Raw genomic sequence first — 17,841 nt, 5'->3', positions numbered from 1 at the left:
CAGCATTAAAACGCAAGATTATTTCCAAAACCATCAATTTTTCAACAAAACGTGATGCTAAAAAACTGGCTGTCAAGTGCAATTTTAGGCGTTCTGATCGTTAGTTCTATTCGTATTGACTGTCATGTAAAGCAAAACTACCTAACCACTGTCTGATAGTTCCAGAACTTTGCAGGTTGCTATGGAGGCTCTTCTCCCTTGCTAGTTATCCAACTATACAGCTAACACAATTAATTCAGACTGAAGCTGGAAAGTCCGCAAACTAGCTGCGTTTCGTTTGACCTGTTTTCATGGTTTCGACTGTCTCGTCCCGACTCGTTCATTATTATGGGACACAGTGGAGAACGAATTTTAATATTGCTTGCTACAATGTTGCAAATATCGGAGATAACGTCTACATACTTTTTACAGTGGAGGTCAAGTTTATGAATTGCATGACTGTGCAGATGAGACAGACAGTGGATCTGTAAAAGTTGTAGTAGTGCGTTGCTAGGTAACCACACACAATTGCACTTTTTATGAACGTACTGGCCATGTGTATGCTGTCTAGTATATCATGGGCAGATATAGTCGAACAATGGGAATTCCAAACCACCCATTGTATAAATTGCTTTTAATAATCCATCAGTGAATGTAGCCTATCAACGTAGGTATAAAGTCATAGGCCCCTGCCAATGAGGCAAACACAGAACCGACCGCTGAAACGGAGCAGGTGGCGCCCCCCTGTGATCATGCATATATTTGGTAAGACCACAATACAATACCTTGATATTTCTTAGGCCTAACTCATAAAGAAACGAATAATCAAATGGTTACCTATTCATTCGATAATAACCACACCACATCATGATGGTTTATTGAAATATATACACAATAATTTGAAATATTTTTAACATGATCAGGATTTAAGATATGGCTAACCTCCAAATTAGACATATTCAATAAGATAAACTGAGGCCTTGCATTGAGAGAAAGGTAAACAATTTGTTTTCAATCCAAACAGTCACTCAACATATTACAACTAAAAGCGTATTTGAAAGGACATTTAAGGTCTGCTTTTAAAACAATTAAATGTGGTTTGGCCTTAGGATATTAGGGCAAAGGGTTTCCTGCTTACATACATAAGCACTAATGAGTGCATAATCATTTCAAATAAAATCTGCATTAATTATGACTTGTGGGTATATTCCCACAAGCTTTATGCATTACAATTCTAAATATTTCATAGCTTAATACATCCTAAAAAATTCTAGACTTTCAATGACCATATATTTACACACACACACTGAGCAAGAAAAGAAACGTCCTCTCACTGTCAACTGCGTTTATTTTCAGCAAACTTAACATGTGTAAATATTTGTATGAACATAAGATTCAACAACTGAGACATAAACTGAACAAGTTCCACAGACATGTGACTAACAGAAATGGAATGTGTCCCTGAACAAGGGGGGGCGGGGGGGGGGGGGTCAAAATCAAAAGTAAGTCAGTATCTGGTGTCGCCACCAGCTGCATTAAGTACTGCAGTGCATCTCATCCTCATGGACTGAACCAGATTTGCCAGCTCTTGCTGTGAGATATTACCCCACTCTTCCACCAAGGCACCTGCAAGTCCCCGGACATTTCTGGAGGGAATGGCCCTAGCCCTCACCCTCTGATCCAACAGGTCCCAGACGTGCTCAATGGGATTGAGATCCGGGCTCTTCGCTGGCCATGGCAGAACACAGCAGGAAATCACACACAGAATGAGCAGTATGGCTGGTGGCACTGTCATGCTGGAGGGTCATGCCAGGATGAGCCTGCAGGAAGGGTACCACATGAGGGAGGAGGATGTCTTCCCTGTAACGCAGAGTTGAGATTGCCTGCAATGACAACAAGCTCAGTCCGATGATGCTGTGACACCGCCACAGACCATGACGGACCCTCCACCTCCAAATCGATCCTGCTCCAGAGTACAGGCCTCGCTAGTTCCTTCGACGATAAACGCGAATCCGACCATCACCCCTGGTGAGACAAAACCGCGACTCATCAGTGAAGAGCACTTTTTGCCAGTCCTGTCTGGTCCAGCGACGGTGGGTTTGTGCCCATAGGCGACGTTCTTGATGTCTGGTGAGGACCTGCCTTACAACAGGCCTACAAGCCCTCAGTCCAGCCTCTCTCAGCCTATTGCGGACAGTCCGAGCACTGATGGAGGGATTATGCGTTCCTGGTGTAACTCGGGCAGTTGTTGCCATCCTGTACCTGTCCTGCAGGTGTGATGTTCAGATGTACCGATCCTGTGCAGGTGTGTTGTTACACGTGGTCTGCCACTGCGAGGACGATCAGCTGTCCGTCTTGTCTCCCTGTAGCACTGTCTTAGGCGTCTCACAGTACGGACATGGCAATTTATTGCCCTGGCCACATCTGCAGTCCTCATGCCTCCTTGCAGCATGCCTAAGGCACATTCACACAGATGAGCAGGGACCCTGGGCATCTTTCTTTTGGTGTTTTTCAGAGTCAGTAGAAAGGCCTCTTTAGTGTCCTAAGTTTTCATAACTGTGACCTTAATTGCCTACCGTCTGTAAGCTGTTAGTGTCTTAACGACCGTTCCACAGGTGCATGTCCATTAATTGTTTATGGGTCATTGAAAAAGCATGGGAAACTGTCTTTAAACCCTGTACAATGAAGCTCTGTGAAGTTATTTGGATTTTACGAATTATCTTTGAAAGACAGGGTCCTGAAAAAAGGACATTTCTTTTTTTGCTCAGTTCACACACACACACACACACACACACACACACACACACACACACACACACACACACACACACACACACGTCAAAAGTTTGGACACCTACTCATTCAAGGGTTTCTTTATTTTTACTATTTTCTACATTGTCAAATAATAGTGAAGAACAATAGTGAAAACTATGAAATAGTTCCACTTGTGTTATGTAGTAACCAAAAAATGTGTTAAACAAATCAAAATATATTTTAGATTCTTCAAAGTACCCACCCTTTGCCTTGACAGTTTTGCACATGCTTGGCATTCTCTCTACCAGCTTCACCTGGAATGCTTTTCCAACAGTCTTGAAGAAGTTCCTACATATGCAGAGCACTTGTTGGCTGCTTTTCCTTCACTCTGCAGTCCAACTCATCCCAAACTATCTAATTTGGGTTGAGTGATTGTGGAGGCCAGGTCATCTGATGCAGCACTCCATCACTCTCCTTCTTGGTCAAATAGCCCTTACACACCCTGGAGGTGTCTGATTGAAAACAAATGATAGTCCCACTAAGTGCAAACCAGATGGGATGGCGTATTGCTAAGGAAGCCATGCTGGTTAAGTGTGCCTTCAATTCTAAATAAATCAACAACAGTGTCACCAGCAATGCACCCCCACACCTCCTCCTCCATGGTGGGAACCACACATGCAGAAATCATCCATTGAAGAGGAGGCGTGGTGGTGCTTTGCTGGTGACACTGTCAGTGATTTATTTAGAATTCAAGGCACACCTAACCAGCATGGCTACCACAGTATTCTGCAGCGATACGCCATCCCATCTGGTTTGCGCTTAGTGGGACTATCATTTGTTTTTCAACAGGACAATGACCCAACACACCTCCAGGCTGTGTAAGGGCTATTTAACCAAGGAGAGTGATGGAGTGCTGCAACAGATGACCTGGCCACAACCACCCAGCCTCAACCCAACTGAGATGGTTTGGGATGAATTGGACCGCAGAGTGAAGGAAAAGCAGCCAACATGTGCTCAGCATATGTGGGAACTCCTTCAAGACTGTTGGAAAAGCATTGCAGGTGAAGCTGGTTGAGAGAATGCCAAGAGTGTGCAAAGCTGTCATGAAGGCAAAGGGTGGCTACTTTGAAGAATCTAAAATCAAAAAAATATTTGTTTAACACTTTTTTGGTTACTACATGATTCAAATCAAAATCAAATTGTATTTGTCACATGCACCGAATACAACAAATGATAGTCCTTACAGTGAAATGCTTACTTACAATCCCTTAACCAACAATGCAGTTAAGAAAAATAAGTGTTAAGTAAATTATATATTTTTTTTAAATAACAAATAGTTAAAGAGCAGCAGTAAAATAACAGTAGAAATGTGTTATTTCATAGTTTTGATGTCTTCACTATTATTATACAATGTAGAAAATAGTAAAAATAAAGAAAAACCCTTGAATGAGTAGGTGTCCAAACTTTTGACTGGTACTGTACATACACACATTTAAAATTATCCTACTAAAATAGAATAACAAATTAGAAAATGCAGTTAAAATAAAAACCTTGCTAAATAAACATTTCACTCAAAGTTTTCAAGCAGAATCATAGCACAGTTTTTCAATCCTTGATAACGCATTAGATGAATTTGGCTAAATTATGACAAAAGGCACACTATAAGTTCTTAACTTGATGTCCACAGTTATATATTTAAGCTATCCTACAGCTGTAGTTTGTAAGGCTTTCATAATATAGACTTGCATTGTAGCAGAACAAAAACATACGTACTGAACTTTCTGAAAATGTTGGTCAACATATCTCTAAAATATGCACATACCAGCTGTTTGACAAACCAAGTTCCTTCAGTCATTTAAAAAAGGTCCAATGTAGCCGTTTTTATCTCAATATCAAATCATTTCTACATACCAATTAACTACCTTACTGTGACTTTTCATTTAAAATGGTCAAAAATAACTTCTTAGTAAAGGGCAATTCTCAAGCAAGAGTTTTGCTAGGACTGTCTGGGAGTGGTTTGAGTGGGGAGGGGAAAACTGAAATGAGTTGTTATAGATGCGATAAAGAGGTCAATGGAACGCAGACCACGGGGGATAGGTGGATGCCAGATTGGTGGACATTCAACAAATCTGATCTAACAAAGTGGATATTCGTCAAATCCGTCACGATTGATGCATTTTAACAGGCCCACAATTTGGGCTGGACGATATATCGAATTATTCTGTTTTAGTATGCTGGAACATGGCTGTGGGGACTTGCTTCCATTCAGCCGCAAGAGCATTAGAGAAGTTGGGCGATTCGTCCTGGCTCGCAGTCGACGTTCCAATTCATTCCAAAGGTGTTCGTTGGGGTTGAGGTCAGGCCTCTCTGTGCAGGCCAGTGAAGTTCTTCCACACCGATCTCAACAAACCATTTCTGTATGGACCTCGCTTTGTGCACGGAGGCATTGTCATGCTGAAACAGGAAAAGGCTTTTCCCAAACTGTTGCCACAAAGTTTGAAGCACAGAATCGTCTAGAATGTCATTGTATGCTGTAGTATTAAGATTTCCCTTCACTGGAACTAAGGGGCCTAGCCCGAACCATGAAAAACAGCCCCAGATCATTATTCCTCCTCCACCAAACCTTACAGTTGGCACTATGCATTCGGGCAGTTAGAGTTCCCCTGGCATCTGCCAAACCCAGATTCGTCTGTCGGACTGCCAGACGGTGAAGTGTGATTCATCACTTCAGAGAACGCGTTTCCACTGCTCCAATGGTGGCGAGCTTTACACCACTCCAGCCGACGCTTGGCATTGTGCATGGTGATCTTCTTAGGCTTGTGTGCGGCTGCTCGCCCATGGAAACCCATTTCATGAACCTCCCAATGAAACAGTTCTTGTGCTGACGTTGCTTCCAGAGGAAGCATGGAACTCGCCCAGCCTGACCCACAACTGAAGTCTGATTTGGATATGTTTGGCTGTTTTAGCTGCATAACATCAATAAGTTGTCCCTTTTCAGGTTTAGAAGAAGTGACTGCTAAATTTTAACTCCCGTTGGTATAAGCTGGAAGCACACAGAAATCGGTGGTGGTAATCAAAGTTGTTTTCAACTATATTGCAGTTGATTGATGACTTGATTGGTGAAGATGATTTGATTTAACGTGTATTCGGGTTGACATCCATACAAGCATTATACTCCTATTTCTACCTCAACATAGTGTGAAATACACAAACAATAGCATAAATGTAAATGTAGGCTAATTTTGCTAATATTTCGGGATCTCCCCCCACCGCGTTTCCATGGCATTTTCCTTGTTTTGGTCAACTTCCATTGACCTCTTTACCACATCTGTTGACACTGAGAGAGGTTTGGAACTATTTCTTATCAGCCTATTCGCTAATTTACTGCCATGGCCAAAACTCCTTCACAGCAAAACAGGCTGAAATGTTAGGCAGTCTCTTCAAACAGCTCTTACACTAAAAGGACATTCTAATAATTTGCACAATATTACTCCAACCTCAGAGAGGAAATATATATATAAAACACAGGAATATCACATTTGACTGCACTGGGCCTTTAACAAAATGTACAATAATAAGCAAGTGTATACAGGCCAGCCATGTTACAGCTTGAAGCCAGGAAGCAGGCTACTACTTTGAGCTGAAGGGAGCAGGCTACTACTTTGAGCTGAAGAAGCTGGACCGGCCCTGGGGAGCCATCAGCATACTGGCCTGGTTCTTGTGTGTGATGTGAATCTAAAGAAGGAATATGAGAAAAAGGTTTCTTTACTCAAATGGCCATGTTTAACACCATGTTATATTAACAACATATTATTAGCATCACGTCCCATGGGCTCTAGCAACCGAACCTGCTTTCAACTCTGCTTGCCAATCTGGCTTCCTAGCACTCACCGTACAGGGTGGCTGCATCCAGGGCTCTCCATCTATCTGCATCGGTAAAGGTTTCTTAGTCCTGAGAGATGGACAGAGATAAGCAAGATAAGTAGTGGGGATGGAATGTTTTTGTATATCTCAGCCAGTCTGTACACATCTCAACATGTCCCAAACACTCACCTGATTGTGATCTGGGAGGTCTTTGCTAGTCGTATAGCACTCTTGAGTCCTGTATATATCTGTCCCATCTCCATGGCCCCTTCAAGGCCAACCACCTCCAAACGCCAGTCACTGACATCTGTTACGGAAGATAGAAACACTGAACATGCAATTCACACAGAGAGGCAGTCTTTTTCAGCCTGAGACCAGCTGTTAAGATTCAAACATACTTCTCAACCCATCCAGGGTCAAGGGCCTCTTCCAATGAAAATAGCGTTTATCTTTTAACAGCTGTGACATGAGAACTAACATCTCACATCATATCCTAACAATATCATTTACCAGACACACCCTTTCACATTTTGAAATGTTTTGCCCTTGGTTAAAGCCAAGGGATATCGCTGTACCTTGTCCACTGACTTTCAAGACTTCAGGGTCAACAATAACCACAGGCATTTCCTGAGGATTCATCAAGCACTTGCATTCACTCTTCTTGGCTTCTCCCCACAGGTTGGATCCACCGTGCATGCTGGGAATGTTGAGGACAGCAATCCCCTCCATAGAACGGCTACTCAGGTCTAATGGGGTGCCGCAGCACTGAGGGACGTACACAATCAGACAGAGCAACTTAACGAGATGCCATAATGGGATAAACATAAGGCATATCACAGAACTATCCGGTCGCCTGTGTTAACCACAACCTTTATGTAATTCTGCATGCTAGAAATATGTGCTTGTTTGCAGACCATGTTGATGTACGTGTTAAGGTATATAGTTTTTTTTTAGATAGCTACTGTGTTTATGAGCTGATGCAAAGCTGTGTGTTTGCCATCCTCACCTCAATTGTTAGACATTCATTCAGTTTCTTGCATGAAGCAGAGATGGTCTCTGAGGTGGCAAACTCAAAGTACCACAACTTGTTCTTCATTCTGAGATATTGAACAACATTCTTGGATAAACGTAGGGTCATTTACACCATGCACAAGGTGACTACCCCTAAAAGGTTAGTCCCCACATGTACTATAGGACTCTGGCCTGGTTATTCAAATGTGTTTACCTGCTGTTGAATTTCTGGGGGTGTCTCTCTCTCATCGTATGAAAACGGTGGGCAATAGAGGCGTCCTGTCAACATACAACAAGTTCTGAAAAGTTGATAGCAAAGCATTCTGGTGTGTGCCGTAAGTACATAGCCTGGTCACACATTTGTTGCTGTCTTCAACGTGAAAATGGCCATAGGAGTTGGCAAGACAGCACAAACTGATCTGGGACCAGGCTAGATGTTAATTCCCCTTGTTCCTAACTCACCACTCCGATGGAGAAGTAGTTGTTGATGATCTCATAAGGCACAGGGTCTCCTGTCTCCCGGGGGTCCTCTAGGATCACCTCTACATTCCAGCGGTCCATCAGCACCGGGGTGCTGACCTCGATCTCCTTCAGGATCCGACACAGATCTGTCCCATCATAACCTACACAGACCACAGAGGTACACTATAAGGGATAATTCTGTGCTACCAACGGTCCCACACACATGTACAAAAACATACAACAAACTAAGATGAAACACCCAGAGACAGTGATTCTTTCATCACATACAGTAGAACTGTGGACAGCAAATACTGGATATATGATCCGTGAACACACAAAGGGTATAATGAAAAAAGGTAAACCCTGTGCCCACCTCCTCCCCATCTAAGACAACGTGCGAGGTCATTTCCTGTGCCCAGGGGTAATACAGCCACAGGTGGCCGCACTTGAAGATTGGCTTTGTCTGATTGAAGCAGAAGGGAAGAAAGAGAGATCAATATTACTCATGTCTACTACACGGGATGCCATTTCTGTAACATGTTTGAGTCTTTGGTTAGGAAATTCATAGTTTGAAGTTGATTTGTCTATCGGCATGTATAACACATGGTTTACCAACATTGTGTACTTGACCCCACCTATAGCATCAAGTATCCAGCCCACAGTGCCGTCCCCTCCGCAAACCAAGATCCTGTAATCCTTCAGAGATCTGAAGAAGCACAGCCTGAAACACAGACGTAATATTATGTTGTGGGTGCAGGACAGGACCTAAAAGAATATTCACTGATGGTTATGGCATCTCAGACAGATATAAGCCATTCAAGTCAACAAAGAGAGGAATTGTATTTTTTATTTTTGGGGTGATTTCTAAACATTTCTAAACTCTACTAAAACAAAAGATAGGTAAATAAATCTGATAGAAAATGCTTAACAAAGTCATCAAAAACATTGAGATAATCCATGACTAACATCACGGTTATATGTGCAAGACACCAAGTTTATATCAGACACCAAGATCACAGAAGATGACAAAATTTGAGGTAGAATAACTCAATGAACAAAAACATCTATCATAGCACCATTTTGGGAAGATCAGTGATCTTTGTAGTATTGCTCAATTTGGGATCTGGATATCTGTCTCAGCACCTCATTGAGCTTAGTGCCTAGACCACATGCCTACAACAGACCATCACATTGTAAGACATCAAAACAGTGCTGTTTCCCCAGTTTATTCTAGTTGTTGAAGTCCGCACCGAAGACAGATGTGCCTTGGTTTTCAGGAGACTGTAGTGGTTTCATTTATGTTGAGAGGTAGGAGGGAGACCAGCATTTCTCATCTCCACAGCTGTTGTTATTCTCTCCAGGACACTCATCCTATTCTGACTGTGTTCAACCTGCCGCTGCATCATGTCATTAACGGTCAAGGCCATGTCCCTGACTGTACTGAGCAGGCTGGAGCTGCTGGCCAGCCCTTGGCACATTGACTGTAGTGTTGTCAGCTTCCCAGAAGGAGGGAGTGGATCATGACACTTTGTGTGAGGTTGCATTCTGATAAGGGCCATTATTCTTCAAGTTGAGGAGAAACGTTGCACTAATACTGGGGCCCAAAGGTGGTCTGACTGAAGCACCACCCAGAGGTAGTGTCAATAGGACTGGAGTTACAGGAGTAACCAAATAACCTCCAAGAGATGGAGGAGCCCCCCTCTGAAAGTGAAGATGAATCATAAAGTTAACTAAATGCAAAATCCCATATCTAATGTAATTAAGCTAAAGTAATGTTAACACAACTCACCCTCCGATTTCACAACTGCGACTGATGTTTCTCTTACGAAGATGCGTTCCTCTTCCTCGGTCTTCACCGTGATTGACTGTTGCTGCTCAGCCTCAATCTGTGATAGTATCTGATCCTTCAAAACGTCTATAACTGCATATCCTACAGCAGTACAGCATTATTCAATAATCCTTTATTCTTTCTAGTTCTGAGCCTGTCATCTCGCCACCTATGCTTCACGTTGCTTACTGTTCGCCTCACGCTACCCACTGCATTGATTTCCCATGTAATACTGTCCCAAATTCAATGCCATTCACCACTCCGTTTATTTCCCACGAGTAAGATATTTTCGTGGCGCATTACCTCCCTGCTCAGCACTTGTATCTCTCTTTCGCCGAAATTCATTTTTCATCTGTGCTTGTCTGCTTTCTTTTGAACACGCAGAGCTGCCTTGCCTCGCATAGTTTATAGCCTGTGACTGAGCCTAATTTGGATCAAATCCATCGAGTTTGTTGAGGAATGTATTTATTCGCACAATGTTGAACTTTGAATGAGATAGTAAGTTGCTAGCTAGGCCAATCCTCTGGAGCTCCCCAAAGTTTCAAAATAAAAGTATTCACCTGAAAACATTTAAATTGTATAACATTTTATGAATTTATATAATATTCTAATGGCCTACACTGTAATAAGTTGACTTTTATATAAACTTCGGTCAATTGAACAGTTTACTATCATTTTCGTGGTTTGAATACTTAAAGGACCTCTACTGTGAAAAGTTTGAAGAACGTTAAGAATCCACTAGACTACCATACTTATAAAAAATTCAGCAGAGCTGTTCTATAATTTTGATGCATGATTTCGCTTTAGAACGTCTCAAAACCGTTGCACTCAAACAATAAGATAATATTATTTCATTACCAGAAACATGAAAGTTAAGGCTCACACACAATTACACTCCCAAAAAAGTAAACGTTTTAAATGTAATTTTTGGAGATTCAAAGGAGCTAAATATACCTCAGTTGTCCAATTAGTGATGCATCAGAACAGAGTCGTTTTTCATTTCATTCTCATACTGGTCTCTACCATATGCCGTTGTCCATATGGGAAACCTTACCCTGGTCCAGGTCCACCATTGGAGAGGTTATACACCTGCCGTGGATTCAGCAAATACTGAAATTTGCGCAGAACTCTGAAATAAAACATAACTTTCTTGTCATTGTAAAATACGAAGATTGACATGGTTTCGTAGTAAACTATAAATGCCCATTTGTGTAGGAGTGCTCGCGAGTGGCCTCACCTTTCTCCCTGCTTGCCTCCACTTTTAGGGTTCACAAACACTAGAAGAGGATGAGTGTCTGGTACCGGATTAATCTGTTCAGGGATAAATAGTTACAGGCTACAGCAGTTTCACAAATGGAGACACAATGTCAGTGTATTCAGATGGAATATGGCTGTGAGGAACTTCCTAGTGACAAACTCTAAACAAGGTAAAATAGTTAGACACTGCTGTTCATGTGCTCACACCAAGTACTATCCGGCGGTCCTGTAACAGGGAAAGGCCTAGACAGGGTACTAGTATGTACCTGAAGCACCTGTCCATCAGGAGTGGTGTTGTGGTCACTGTCGTCGGCTGAGCTCGAAGAACCGTTCTTCATGCTGTTTGGCCTCTCCTAATGGGGTAAACGGAGAAATGGACAGGCAATTAATGTCATCTTTAATTATTTGTTACTTTTATTTCAAACTTTTTTGTTGTTGTATTTTCTTAAAACTGTATTGTTGGTTAAAGGCTTGGAAGTCAGCATTTCACTGTAAGGTCTACATCTGTTGTATTCGGCATGTGACAAATACAATTTCATTTGAATTGCGCAAAGACCAAGAGGGGGATTCCTCATGAAACTAGAACAAAAAAACAACAACATTTAATACATATAAGGGTCCTTTGGAGGAAGGATTGTTGACATACACTAAGTGTTCAAAACATAAGAAACAACTTCCTAATATTGAGTTGCACCCCTTTTTGCCTTTAGAACAGCCTGAATTCGTCAGGGCATGCACTCTACAAGGTGTCAAAAGTGTTCCACAGGAATGCTGGCCCATGTTGACTCCAATGCTTCCCACAGTTGTATCAAGTTGGCTGGATGTCCTTTGGGTGGTGGACCATTCTTGATACACACACAAAACTGTTAAGCATGAAAAATCCAGCAGCGTTGCCGTTCTTGACACACTCAAACCAGTGCGGCTGGCACCTACTGCCATACCCCGTTCAAAGGCACTTTTGTCTTGCCCATTCACCCTCTGAATGGCACACATTCACAATCCATGTCTCAAGGCTTAAAAATCCTTCTTTAAGCTGTCTCCTCCCCTTCATCTACACTGACTGAAGAGGATTTAACAAGTGACATCAATACGGGATCATAGCTTTCACCTGGTCAGTCTATGTCATGGAAAGTACAGCGCCAATATTCCTAATGTTTTGTACACTCAGTGTATATTTGACATTTGTATCTTAAAACATAACTTTTTAATGTTTCATCTGTATATGAGTATTATTATTATTATAATTTTATTTTTGTTTGTATTTTTACCCCCCTTTTTCGTGATATCCAATCTTGTCTCATCACTGCAGCTTCCCAAAGGGCTCGGGAGAGACGAAGGTCGAGTCATGCGTCCTCCGAAACATGACCCAATTCTTAACATCCGCCCGCTTAACCAAGAAGCCAGCCGCACCAATGTGCTGGAGGAAACACAGTTCAAATGACGACAGAGGTCAGCCTGCAGGCGCACGGCCTGCCACAAGGAGTCGCTAGAGCGCGATGAGCCAAGTAAAGCCCCCCTGGCCAAATCCTCCCCTAACCCGGACGACGCTGGGCCAATTGTGCGCCGCCCTATGGGACTCCCAGTCACGGCCGGTAGTGACACAGCCTGGGAACGAACCCGGGTCTGTAGTGGTGCCTCAAGCACTGCGATGCAATGCCTTAGACCACTGCGCCACTTGGGTGGCCTATGAGTAGTATTTTGATTTCAATAATCATTTTCTTATATTAATTTATGAATATTGAAAATATCAAATTTTTGATTTGGCAAAATGTTCAAAACATGATGATACTCTACGTCTACAGGACAGGAGGTTGGTGGCACCTTAATTAGGGAGGACGGGCTTGTGGTAATGACTGGTGCGTAATCAGTGGAATGGTATCAAATACATCCAACACATGGTTTCCACATGTTTGATGCCATTCCATTCACTCCGTTCCAGCCGTCATTATGAGCCGTCCTCCCCTCAGCAGCCCCCACTGATCTACGGGCATATCACAGTTCCAGAGTTGGATCTCTGCTACTTTTAAAGTTATGATCCAATTTGTATGCATTACTAACAGAGTGAATGTGAAAATCGATTCAAAATGGTTGACCTCTGCTGGTGATTTGCAGAATGTGCAATGATACAAGTAAAAAGAGGGGTGTGATTGGTTACTATGCCAATTTCTCTGTTTAAAGATGCACTACACAGAAATCGCGTTGCCATTTCAGGTTGTGACAAAACAAGCAAGTATAGTGTAGAGAATCATTGTACCATCTAAACTGTTGTGAAATATTTTCCATAACAAAAAATATTATATTTTCATATGTTTGAAATTGTAAAAGTAAAAGACACAAAATGAAAATTTACGAACTGGAAGCCTAGAAATAGCACACATAGAACAGATATACCACATCTTAGACCTGCTTTCAATGCGATTGACAGATCTATAACTCACATTTCTATGTGAATTTGGTCAGGTCGCCCAAAAAGTTACATATTGTAGCTTAAAAATGGATCATAACTTATAAAACCAGCAGAGATCCCACTTTGTAACTTTGATATGCCTGCAGAATATTATGTTTAATATGGCATCTTTTCTAAAATGGCATATTTTCAATATTTATGTTTATTTATTTCAATATTCATAAATTAATTTAAGAAAATTGTCATTGACATCAAAATACTATTCATATTAGAGACACCAATGTTTTGCTTTGTAGCACTTACAGATGAAACATTATGGAGTCAAAGGTGGCCTGGGTAAGGCCAAAATGTCACAAATGTTCCAATTTGAAATAATTACTTCTCAATTATGCTTTAAAGGGGAAATCAGCAGTTGCTACATCCATTTTGGACCATTTTGGACTTAAAAATTAATGATATATCTTATAAATGCCTCATGAGCTTAGTTCAACTGCTGTTACTCATCAGAACTCCAAATATGAGCTTGCTTTCTCCAATGTTTGTAAACAAAGAAAATGTAAACAAACACTACAAAACTATAATGTTGATATCATGGACGGTCAGCCCTTACTTACATTCATAGCTCTGTCTATGAATTTGAGAGTGATTCAATTTCTCCACCCCCATCCCTCAGCTTTTTACCGAACCACTTTGATATTGTTCCTACTGCTGATTGCCGCTTTAAGATACAAATGTCAAATATATTTCAACAATCCTTCATACAAAGGACCCTTCGATTAATTAAATATAGTGAAAATCCCAAATCACGGTCTTTTTTGTTCTAATTTCATGAGGATCACCCAGAGGCACAAAATAAAACAAGAAGCAATGACAATATGATAACCAAATGTATCGTTTCTCAAGCTGGACATTTTAGATATCCTACTATTACCATTGCATGCGAGTGAATGTTGTTTTTAAGATAAGAAAAAAGTTATTTCGCACAGTTAAGGTTCCTAAACATATATCTTTGTGAGCTTCATACAGTATATTCCATTTGACAGTGTTGGACAACTGTAACAGGGCAGCTGGTGATCCAGTACCATTATAACAGGGTAGATGGCCCAGGGGGGCAGGATATGGTCTCTGAGAGGTCCACAGTTACAGTCAGAGGGCTCCTGGGAGGCACAGTCATCATGGCGCTGGAACACAGAAGCAGCTAGTGATATAGCTAGCTCTTATCAAATTATTAATGAATAAAGCCAATAACATTTTATTTCTAAAACCCTTTCTACATCAACAGTAGTCACAAAGTGCTTATATATATATATATATATATATATATATCAATTTATTTATTTATTTTTTACAGTTGTGATTCTTTATTATTTTTGTTAAATAAAAAAAAATAAAAAAACACCACCCCAGTATTGTTAAAATATGTAGTTCCAGACGTAGCTCTTTCAAGACCCCTCCATTAACAGATTTCACAATAGATTGTAATGTAAATCCTCTGCGGGGAAGAAAACATCTGGCCTAATAATTCCAAGGGGCCTGACTCACACGACCACAGAGCTACCCAGGAGCCCTCCCTCCTCACCATGGAGTGGCACCAGACACAGTGCTTTCCCGTCAGCCCGTGGTAACTCTTGATCTTCTTCTGACACTTGTCACACTTCCCAGAGTCACAGTTCCCACTGACCCAGTCATGGGTTGGAACCTGAGGCAGGAGACACAGGCCCAGTAAGATGCAAGACAGACATACTGTACATAAACAGGGACAAAGAGAATGGCTCAGACATTCAAATTACAACATACACTAAGAATGAAGAGGCATTAGAAATATTAAGATAACATTTTACAATGGAATTTGCAGTTGTTTGGGAAAAAAACACTCATACCCCTGTGTCTTTCTTAGACTTGACATAGGTCCTGGTACAGGGAGCTTGGTTTCTGTTGGCACACCGTCCATGGACCGTGTATTTACAACCTTGAAAACAAAGACAAGTAAACAATGCATTACGTGTCTCCATTGTTTAACTATTGTTATTCTCTCTCGTTTATTGATTTAATTAATCATGTTAATCAAGACTAAAAACGATGGCTGACGATTAAGTAGGCAAGAAACATTGCCACTACATTGTTTTTCTATGAAAATGATTTGGAAATATACTGCAATGCAGGGATGTCATAGGTCATTATGACATATCTTAGCATACATTTTTGCATACGTCTTACCGTAATCCGGTTATGAGTATGAGATTTCATTAACTTGCTTTCAATTACATGATCAGGATAGATGTCTTTCTGCTCAAAAATTAGCTTTGAGTGGATTGAGAAAGTGAAGTTGTATTGCCCTCTAGTGGTGAGACTAGACAGTGTCACTCACAGGTGCAGCAAAGTCCCTGTTTCCTTAGTCCTAGCAGCATGTTCTGACAAACGTTGCAGTAGACAGGCTTGTTGAAATGCTTCATCCTCCATAGGTGCTGCCCATCCTTCTGAGTCATCTGGGGGTGGAGGGGGAGAAAATACATATTATGTTATCATCAATGAAATATATAAAGTATGTGCTTTTGAATCTTTTTTTTAATGTAGTTTGCTGACAATTTTTGCACACTTCTAGAACAAACACTGAATCTCAGGGTAAATGTCTATACTCCGCATAATCTAATCTCATATTTGGAAAACACTATGTAAGCAATGCAAGCATTGATACACATCTCATTCTAATATTGGCTCATGGTTGGAAATTGGAGTGTCATCTGCCATGAGTGATTCTATTAGCAGCAAAAATAATCAACACCAATCCTAACCCAGCTAGCACATTTCCCATTGGGCACAGATGTCAATTCCACGTCTCTTCCACGTTGGTTCAACGTAATTTAGTTGAAATGATGTGAAAACAACATTGATTCAACCAGTGTGTGCCCAGTTCCTGGGAAGTTGTGGGAATGTGTGTAGGGTGTTTTTGGTTTTCAGATTGGTGCGGGAACTACCTTTTCTGACCGGTAAAACTGAACATTTTTTAAACATTCTAAGAACAAAAGCGAACATTCCAGACCGTTCTGGAAACATTTGTTTTTAGGTTGCATTGAGGTTCTGAGAACCTTGCAGTGCTTGAGGCGTCACTACAGACCCGGATTCGATCCCAGGCTGTGTCGTGACCGGGAGACCCATGAGGCGGCGCACAATTGGCCCAGCATCGTCCGGGTTAGGGGAGAGTTTGATCGGACGGGATTTCCTTGTCCCGCCTCGCTCTAGCGACTCCTTGTGGCGGGCCGGGTGCCTGCATGCTGACTTCGGTTGCCAGCTGGGTGTTTCCTCCGACACATTGGTACAGATTGCTTCCGGGTTAAGCGGGCAGTGTGTCAAGAAGCAGTGCAGCTTGGCAGGGTGGTGTTTTGGAGGACGCATGGCTCTCTCCAGAGTCCGTGGAAGAGTTGCAGCGATGGTACAAGACTGTAACTACCAATTGGATATCACGAAAAAGGGGTAAATGTAAAATCGTTTACTGAAAATGCTATATTTAAATATCTCATTTACATAAGTATTCACTGCCCTTTGCTATAACACTCAAAATTGAGCTCAGGTGCATACAATTTCCTTTGATCATCCTTGAGATGTCACTACAACTTGATTGGAGTCCACCTGTGACCAATTTCATTGTTTGGAAATGATTTACACACTTGTAAACATAAGGTCCCACAGTTGACGGTGCGTGTCAGAGCAGAAACTATACCATGAAGTCCAAGAAACTGTCCGTTTATCTCCAAGATAGAATTATGATGAGGTCTATATCTGGGGAAGGGTATAAAATCATTTCTAGAGTGTTGAATTTCCTAGAGCACTGTGGTCTCCATTGGGAAATTGAAAAGATATGAAACTACCCAGACTCTGCCTAGAGCTGGCCGTATGACCTAACTGAGCAAGAAGGACCTTGTTCAGGGAGGTGACCAAGAACCCAATGACCACTCTGGCAGAACTACAAAGTTCCTTGGCTGAGATGGGAGAACATGCCAGAAGTCTCTACAGCACTTCACCAATCTGGGCTTTATGAGAGAGTGGCCAGACGGAAGCCACTCCTGAGAAAAAGGCACATGACTGAGCGCCTGGAGTTTGCAATTAGGCAGGTGAAAGACAGAGCATAAGGCAAAAGATTCGGTGGTCTGATGAGACAAAAATGTAACTCTTTGGCCTGAATGCAAAGCACTAAGTCTGGAAAAAACAGGCACAACTCATCACCTGTCTAACATCATCCCTACCGTGAAGCATGATGGTGGCAGCATCATGCTATGGGGAT

General features: G+C 41.7%; 1 protein-coding gene and 1 long non-coding RNA gene across 5 annotated transcripts in view; both read right to left on the bottom strand.

Moving 5' to 3' along the window:
- Positions 1–5,859: 5,859 nt before the first annotated feature.
- The window catches only part of LOC115168008 (diacylglycerol kinase alpha-like), a 29,253-nt gene continuing 17,271 nt past the window's right edge, over positions 5,860–17,841 (bottom strand). For all 4 annotated transcript variants that reach the window (XM_029722848.1, XM_029722846.1, XM_029722847.1 and 1 more), the window contains 16 exons: positions 15,931–16,048; positions 15,443–15,531; positions 15,142–15,261; positions 14,645–14,743; positions 11,422–11,508; positions 11,136–11,209; positions 10,953–11,027; positions 8,706–8,791; positions 8,444–8,533; positions 8,071–8,231; positions 7,823–7,887; positions 7,604–7,694; positions 7,173–7,362; positions 6,787–6,904; positions 6,625–6,685; positions 5,860–6,468 (listed from right to left, as the gene is read on the bottom strand). In XM_029722848.1, the coding sequence (XP_029578708.1) occupies positions 6,391–6,468; positions 6,625–6,685; positions 6,787–6,904; positions 7,173–7,362; positions 7,604–7,694; positions 7,823–7,887; positions 8,071–8,231; positions 8,444–8,533; positions 8,706–8,791; positions 10,953–11,027; positions 11,136–11,209; positions 11,422–11,508; positions 14,645–14,743; positions 15,142–15,261; positions 15,443–15,531; positions 15,931–16,048 (1,602 nt within the window). In that variant the 3' untranslated portion in view covers positions 5,860–6,390. The remainder of the gene's footprint in view (positions 6,469–6,624; positions 6,686–6,786; positions 6,905–7,172; positions 7,363–7,603; positions 7,695–7,822; positions 7,888–8,070; positions 8,232–8,443; positions 8,534–8,705; positions 8,792–10,952; positions 11,028–11,135; positions 11,210–11,421; positions 11,509–14,644; positions 14,744–15,141; positions 15,262–15,442; positions 15,532–15,930; positions 16,049–17,841) is intronic.
- Positions 8,900–10,931, bottom strand: LOC115168009 (uncharacterized). The gene is made up of 2 exons (XR_003870608.1): positions 9,860–10,931; positions 8,900–9,771 (listed from the first exon to the last, which is right to left on the bottom strand). It is a non-coding gene; the product is annotated as an uncharacterized LOC115168009 (long non-coding RNA).

Source organism: Salmo trutta, chromosome 30 (assembly GCF_901001165.1).
Source record: "Salmo trutta chromosome 30, fSalTru1.1, whole genome shotgun sequence".
Lineage (NCBI taxonomy): Eukaryota > Metazoa > Chordata > Actinopteri > Salmoniformes > Salmonidae > Salmo > Salmo trutta.
Note: the sequence above shows the minus strand (reverse complement) of the source record. Positions and strands in the feature narration are given on the sequence as shown.